The sequence below is a fragment of the Limulus polyphemus genome, unplaced genomic scaffold, assembly GCF_000517525.1.
Source record: "Limulus polyphemus unplaced genomic scaffold, Limulus_polyphemus-2.1.2 Scaffold194, whole genome shotgun sequence".
In the NCBI taxonomy this organism is placed as follows: domain Eukaryota; kingdom Metazoa; phylum Arthropoda; class Merostomata; order Xiphosura; family Limulidae; genus Limulus; species Limulus polyphemus.
In genome coordinates this window covers 759,244-767,617 of record NW_013665804.1, presented here as the reverse complement: position 1 = coordinate 767,617, position 8,374 = coordinate 759,244, and the positions used below count along the sequence as shown (strand labels likewise).

At 35.2% G+C, this 8,374-nt stretch overlaps 1 protein-coding gene across 1 annotated transcript in view; it reads left to right on the top strand.

Moving 5' to 3' along the window:
* Positions 1-513: 513 nt before the first annotated feature.
* LOC106478263 (mucin-3A-like) overlaps positions 514-8,374 on the top strand; it is a 25,262-nt gene continuing 17,401 nt past the window's right edge. Inside the window, exons 1-6 of the mRNA XM_022381842.1 lie at positions 514-697; positions 3,423-3,611; positions 4,193-4,246; positions 4,571-4,759; positions 5,083-5,676; positions 7,286-8,167. Of these exons, the coding sequence (XP_022237550.1) occupies positions 514-697; positions 3,423-3,611; positions 4,193-4,246; positions 4,571-4,759; positions 5,083-5,676; positions 7,286-8,167 (2,092 nt within the window). The remainder of the gene's footprint in view (positions 698-3,422; positions 3,612-4,192; positions 4,247-4,570; positions 4,760-5,082; positions 5,677-7,285; positions 8,168-8,374) is intronic.

The window sequence follows — 8,374 nt, the reverse complement described above, 5'->3', positions numbered from 1 at the left end:
TTCTTAGTCTATTGTGTTAATTTTTATTTATTATTTGTTAATTTCAACTTGAATTAATGTTCTTTTGTTTTATTACAGCACCCTTATCATCGATATTACGATCACCACGTGAAAGAGGTAATCTTTTATCAATATCATTATATACTTAACTTTCTTTGACTTCTCAGTTCCTTCAATGAAATTAATTAGTTGTCGTTATTTTGACAAACAATAATCGATGAAAGAACTTTGTGTTCGCTGATGCGGAGGTTGTTCCCCTGGCTCAAGATAACAGATGTATATTTGATCCAAATGTGTTTCCAGGGGATATTTTTAAAATGTTTAAATCATAATTTACCGTATTATTTAGTAAGATAACCCATGCTTTATTTCTGAGTTCCCTTGCTGAATTTTTTTAACAGGACACTATTATAAACTATCCTTCCTGAGAATATTATGTCAGCCTCGTTTTTAAGATATCAACGTAAGCTCGTACTTACTGAGAACACTATTTTGTTTACAGGATGTTATTACATGCTGAACCATTATGCCAACGGAGAGCAGATTGCGACAAACGAGCCATGCCTCAACTGTACATGTAATAACAGTATGCTGATGTGTTATTTGCGTGTTTGTCCTTTCGTGCGGCCTGTGGATGAAGACTGTATTGTAGAAAAGGAAGAGGGAGAGTGTTGTCCGAAGATTACTTGTCCGGAGGGTTAGTAAGCTTTCGTTTTCACGTGTGCTTTGGTATAGTACAGAGCTACAAGTAACAAAATTGCATATTTCTTTAGAAAGCTAATTTTCATGTCCCCAATTACTGATCTAAACTACATAAGAGATTAATATGGTCTCGAAAATAACACCCGACTGTAGTTTAAAAAAAATCGATATGCTTCTAGCTATGGACACGTTTCGTGTGCTTTGTTATGACATGGTGTTTCCGTTTCGGCTTCAGACTTGATCGTTGTCTGATTACTGACTTGACGATCATTTGAAGTCTGAGTATTGTTCTGTTACGATTGTGTAACCTTCTGGCGGTTAGGGGAACCTTTGAACTGAAAGGATAAACAAACTACTAGAAATGCTCAAATCGTGGAAATGGGACAAAGACAGAGACAAGAGGCAATTCATTTGGATCTATACAGCTATACAGTTAGAAGTTGTGGACACGTTATTTTACGTATGGTTTCATATAATAAATAGTCTTGAAATGATTGTTAAAGGTGAACTATGCACGTGCCAGCCGCTATCTGCACAACATTTCAGGGCAACAGTCAAGTGAATACTAGCGACCAGGCTGTAAAGAACAGACTTCGCGAATCTAAATTAAAATATAAAAGACATGTTCCAACCCAAGAGTTTACCAAACAACATCATAAAACTCTTTTGGACATTCGCCAAAACTTTGAAAATTGGTGGTAAAGTCATTTGGCGTATGTATTTTTCCCAGATGAATCAAGGTCTCATGTCTTTGCGGGTGATCGAAGGGGTTCGTGTCTGGAGAGTTGGAAATGAATGATATTATCAGTAGTATTGAACCCAGTTTTACGACCTTTTACTGAGTCCAATCAATCCAGACATTGTCCCGATACTGAATAATGTCGGATGACATACTGCCAGGACAGTGCTGGACTACTTTGATCCAAAATCTATAGTGGCCACAAACTGGGAGGCAAGAAATTTTTCAGAATGCCTGTGGAGCTTCATGGATGCCATGTGAATCAACGTCTTAAGTGGCCACTCAAAGTCATAGTGTTTGACATTACATTGATACAGGAATCGAATAGGACTATTCATACCGTTTTCCGCCAACTGAGAAGACGTAAGCCTTCCTGATGTAGATAATTTGATTAGCCAGGCTCTAATTATCATTTTGATCTTGAGGACACTCGTGTTCTACTGGTTATAGCTAGTGATATATTATTGAGAAGTAGAGTGTTTCGTTAAATGCGTTCTTCTAAGATATACTTAAATTTCAGGCTCTGTTGTTCCTTTAGTTAAATAAATGTTTTATTATATAAATGTTGCCCGTTAATTTCTTTCTTTTTTTCTTCTTGAATCCCGAGGCCGGTTATGACCATAGTGGCACCTTAGATGCTAATGCATCGTCGGTGATTCTCGGGCAGAGTTACCTAATGGCACCCATCTTCTCTCCAGGCAGCCGTCTATAATTTAGCTGTGAAAGACAAGAAGGAAATGAGCTAGTCAAGACCACTCACTGCCAACTCTTGGGCTGTTCTTTTATCAACGAATAATGGGATTGACCGTTACATTATAACGCACTCACAGCTGAAAGGAAACTCATGTTTGGTGACTAGATTCGAACCTGCGACCTCCAGATTGCGAGTCAAACGCTATAATCATTAGGTCACGCTAGGCCTTAGTTTCTTTTGATGTGGTTTACTGAATGTTTCCATTACGTTTAGTACAGGTTGACTTACATTAAGTACTTACATATTTCATTTTTGAACTTCAGACTTTTTATAAACGAATATTTGCAGTTTTATTTATATTGAATTAATTAAACCCAGTATTGCAGTAATATTGATGTGCCAGTTTTTGAAATTATTGATATGTTTTTTCTTTCATAGCTCATCAGTGTGATCAACCTTTTTTTTTTTCCAGTTTCACCACAGACTACCATTACGCTCACGACAGAAGTACCAACGACTCAAGGTCCAGGTTTGTATTTTTAATGTACGGCATGTCAAAATGATATATAATTTTCCGTTTCTCTAGTTTTACTGTCAGTAATTTTACCATTGACCCAAATTCCGCTTTGGTCAAGTAACACACAATAACATCAGTGAAGAAATACTGACTAAAACATAATTGTTGCTTTTGTAGTTTGTGAGATTGGTTGAAAAAGATGAGAGAGCTTTTGGCATGGCGTGTATTGTTCATCTTGAAGAGATGTGCATGGTTTGTGAACCGACTCAAACAGGGCAGTTTACCACAAGGACACAACTAAACGTTTCCTTTCCTTTACACCCACTATGGAAACTCACTCTCAACAGGGCGTTCTGCTCCGTCTCCATCAACTTATACGACTAGTAGTGTATAGCAGCTATCAAATAGTTTCCCTCTGTCTCACTTGAGTTATGATCTACATCTTTTGTTTTGTTTTCTCTTTTTTTCGAAATTTAAATTGTCAAAGAAATAGACATATCATTTCTGTACATAAGTCTTAAATGGCTTCTTGCAAACTGGCATTGAAAACTATTTTAATACGTTTAGACCTTTAACATTATATTAAAAAACGATCATTGGAGCATTTCATAAGTGGTTTGAGAAGTGAAACCGATTTTACTCTTGTCATCAGAAAATTAAAATACTTCCAATGAAAATGATTCTTTAGAAGTCACAAATTATGTTTAGTCATTATATATATTAAGTCTTCTTTTTCGCACCAATGAGAAATTTTTATCATATCTCTGCAGGTTGCTACCTGAATGGCCAGTACTATCAAGAAGGTGCCCAACTTCCACCGACAGAAGACAGACCCTGCGAAGTTTGCTACTGCATTTTGAATAGTACAGCTTGCGTGATGCAAGAATGCGCTCTACAAGTAGAAGGTTGTTCCCCAGTTTACCAAAAGGGGGCGTGTTGTCCTTCTCGGTACAATTGCAGTACGTAAAGAACACATCTTTTCTCATTTCAATAACACAGAAAAACATGAATTGCTACATTCATACTAGGTGTTAAAATAAAACAAATATATTTTTATATTGCTAGTAGACAACACTGACTTTCCTGAGATGTAAATTATAAAACAGGTGTTATTTAAGAGACATTTAAAAATAAAATAAATCAGTGTTTTGTAACGTGTACGTTAAGTTGTTCAAGGAAGCTTCACTTTAATATAATCAAACAAGGATCAAAGGGTTGTTCGGCCTATGTTTTTGAAATATGACAGATGAATTGAAAAACTAGTCACTACAAATAATACATATTTTAAAACTCGTAACCGAAGACTTTACTTATGTATAATTATGTGTACTAATCTCTTAATTATGTGGGAAAGCAATGAAATAATAGTAATTTACAGTTCGTTTCGTTATTTAATTACCGACTTTAGCAAGGGGTGTTATCCTTCATGATATTGTAACAACTGTTGTACGGAGCAAAGATTTTACATAAAATTACAGATATTATGTGTATCTAATCTGTTTAATTCGGGTTTGAGAATTACTTAATTATTTAATTTCAGCTAAAAACTCCGCGACGACAGCGCCACCACCAATTATGGAAGAAAAAGAATCAGGTAACTGCAGTTTTCTTCTAATAAACTTTAAGAGTGAAAAATAAGATAAAATTAGAATTGTCAGAAAAATCAACTAAAATACAGGAAAAAAGTGTTTAAAAAAAGGCGTTTCATTTTCTGCATAAACAAGTCACAGTGATTTGAATTTTACGTATCTATATTTTTCTGACAATACCACTTATAGAAAAATTTCCTGTACGTTTCTATGACAACTACTGAAAAAAATGTTTTGAATTTTGTTAATATAATTTTCGAAAGATCTATACTTTGGAGCACTTTAGAAAATAAAATCATTTTTCGATATTTATTTTTTTTTTTTTACAGAGGGCTGTATGGTAGAAAATCAGTTTTTCCCTGACGGCGAACCAGTTGAAACAGACGATCCCTGTGAACATTGCTACTGCATGGGCAACGAAGTTGTCTGTGCAATACAAACGTGTAAGCCACCAGGGAGCGCTTGTATACCAATTCCAGATCAGGAAAACAAGTGCTGTCCTGAAAAATATGACTGTCGTAAGTATAATTTTAAAGTAAAATAGAAACATAAGAAGGTACCTTAATGTTGCACAAGGATTCATATTTGTTATGTAAAATAAGATGAAAGTATGATGCAAATTTGTAATGTGATAAACAGGTTGTTATATATGTATCTTTTCAAGGCTCTTGCTATGATAAATCTAGCTTGCACCATTACAGACAATACAGTCTGTGTTAATAATTCATAAAGTGTTTACTTTAGCCTTCAACCCTTGTAGCAGAGTTTTCAAAACTAGAGTTTACTATTAACATTGGAAACAAAAATCTAATCAAACATACGTGTGTGTTTATTTATCTAGCCACAACAGATATTCCAATAATCACGACAACAGAAATGGACAACATAACCAAGGATGATGTAATTAACACAGAAATATCAGAACTTGTACCCTCAGAACAAACCCTCTCGGAACCAACCTACACAGTACATATCGATTCAGATAAAACGACTTTGGGACAGGCTACTTCAGAAGAAAACATTACCACTACACCCCATACTGTTTTAGAAGAAGAATTTATCACGACTGCTACATTACCAAAACATCTGGCTATAAAACTCATTCCTGAGAAAGAAGAGTCTATGTCTGGTAAGGAGATTACCACGGTAACAGAAAAACATGTTCCGGTCACTTCAGGAACAAAAACACCAGGAATACCGACAACTGAAACCTTTACATTATTCGCAGGAGAAAAAGTTGACGTAACTGTTAAACCAAAATTTCCCGGGAAAGAGGAAGAGTTGACATCTGGTCAAGAGATTACCACAGTAATAGAAGAGCGAGTTCCGGTCACAAAAACAACCGAAAAATTGACCACGACACAACATCCAGTCATTGTGAAACCCACAAGTAATACCAGACACGTAATAATACCAGCTGGAATTCCAGGAGAAGGTAAGTGATATAATAAAAAACTTTAAATACTCAAACACCTGGCATAACCAGGAATTCCATCGAAAGATGAGTTAAAATTGTACGTTACATATCCAGACACGTGGTAATATCAGTTGTATCTTTCTGAGAAGGTAAGTTGAAACTGTAAAACTTTTAAATCTCCAGATACATTTCAATACCATTTGGAATTTCCGTAGAAAGTGAGTTAAAGTATTATAACTTTAATTATTTAAACGCATGTTAATATGAGTTCGAATTCGATAAAAAATAATTCAGTTTATGAAACTTTGAATATTTAAATTGACAGGATTAAGATAATCAGCATCTGTTAGAGAGTATTAATATATGTGGATACAAAATCTCTGTCTATAGGTATCTGTCGCTACGGCAACAGAATATATCAAAATGGCGAAAGTGTTCCGTCTGTTGATTCCTGCACCAACGAGTGTATCTGCGTGCACAGTGTGGTCACCTGTCAGAGGGTGTACTGTGACCAGCCGAATGACGACGTCATTGACTGTATTCCTGTTTTTAGAAAGGGACAGTGCTGTCCGGAATACCAATGTAGTAAGTGGTGAAAATAAGTAAATGAATTCAGAGAAACTTTTTGACATCTTAACACAAAATCTTGGTAGCATAACGCATAAATTCTTAAAATTTTATATGGGTCTTTTAATTAGAGCAAAAAAAATAAATAAAAAATAAACTTAGTTAATTTGTTTTATTGAATATCGCGCAAAGCTACTCAAGGGCTATTCGCGCTAACCATCTCTAATTTTGAAGAGATAGACTAGAAGGAAGGCAGCTATTCAAAACCACCAACCGCCAACATTTGGGCTACTTTTTACCAAGGAATAGTGGAATTGACCATCATAGTATAACGCTCCCACGGCAGAAAGGGCGAACGTTTTCGGTGATGGGATTCGAACCCGCGAAAGGGATAAAAGAATCAGTGAAGTTAGGCTTGTGTACAAACACCTGAAATTAAGGTTAAAAAAAGCTTCATCTGAATTTAAAAAGAAAATTACCAGCCAAAATGATTTAATTACTAAAACAATTACAAAATGACAGAACATTTAAAATAATCAAGGTTGCAAATATTACATCTAAATTTAATTTACATACAGGCTAGCTTGCATATTTAATCTTCCCCTTAGGTCGGAGGTTTTCTATTTACCTGAGTAGCTATTGAGGTCGTCATAAATTTTAATATCAATTCCAGTATACTTGAAGTAACTATGTGGTTGGATTGGTTTGTTTGAAGTTAAGTACAAAGCAACACAATGATCTATCTGTGCTTTGCAGACATACCACTGTGCCATTGGGTAGCATGTGGATAGAGTTAATTGCCCCACTTCTCAAAAGCTTTCAGTTTTCAGGACTTAATATATACACAAAGTAAAAGATACAACAGTTTCAATTGTATTGTTATTGTAAGATTTATTAATTTTTGTATTTCGAAGTCTGGTAAAATTTAAAAACATCAAAAACATTAACTTTGGGTAACTGGTAAGGATTGTTTTTAGTGCTTCATAAATATAAATATTGAAATCTATTTCAGTGGTTTTCTTCGCCTGTAAAAAAAACAAAACTTTTTTGAATTTTGTAGTTCGAGAAACTGTGACAACAGAGCAGATAAAACAGGTAGAAACAACAACCAAACCGGAAAATACACATATCGTAACAAGATTAGATATTGCAGACAGTATCTTACAGAAACAAACACCAACACAAACATCTAGGATTGGAGAGAAATCAACAGCACAAACTCTTTCAGTTGAGAGAGAAATCACAACACCAGCAGTTGAAATCGGTTTCGAAATCACAACGCAAACAGCTGAAGTTGAGAAAGAAATCACAAAACTCATCAGTGAGGTTGGAGAGGAAGCAACAACACAAACTGTTCAGGCTGAAAGGGAAACAACACAACAAAGTACTGGTTATGATGAGATAATTATAACAAAAGCTGTTCAAATTGAGAAAGAAACCACACCACCAACCCTTGAAGTTGGGAAGAAGAACACGTCAGTTACTGAAGTTAAAAAAACTACAACGCACACTGCTGAAGTTGAGAACGAAATTACAGAAGTTGTAGAAATTACATCAGACGTCGCCCAATTTGAGAAAGAAACCACAACACAAGCCCTTAGAATTGACAAAGAAACCCCAACACTTGTGACTGATTTCAAAGTGAAAACCATAACACAAGCTAATCAAGTTGAGAAGGAAATTACAAACCCTGTAACTGAAATTGAAGAGAAAACAACACAAACTGTTCTGGTTGAAAAGGAGACAACAACATCAAGTACTGAATATGGAGAGGAAATGAAAACACCAGCTGTTGAAGTTGAGAAGGAAAGTACAGCAGCTACCTTTCAAGAAATTGTAGAAATTACAACACAAATCTCTCAATTTGAGAAGGAAACTAAATCACAATCTTCTGTAGTTAATAAGGAAACCACAACACAAACCTCTCAGGTTGAGAAAGAAAGTACGACACCAGTCGTTGAATTTGTAGAGAAAGTTACAACACAGACTGCTCAATCTGAGAAAGAAACCACAACACTATTCCTTGAAGTTGAGAGGAACACGACATCAGAAACTGCAGTTAACAAAACTATAACACAAACTTCTGAACACAACAAGGAAACCATAACTCCTGCTTTTGAAAATCATTCTAAGATTGTATCAGTCCTTT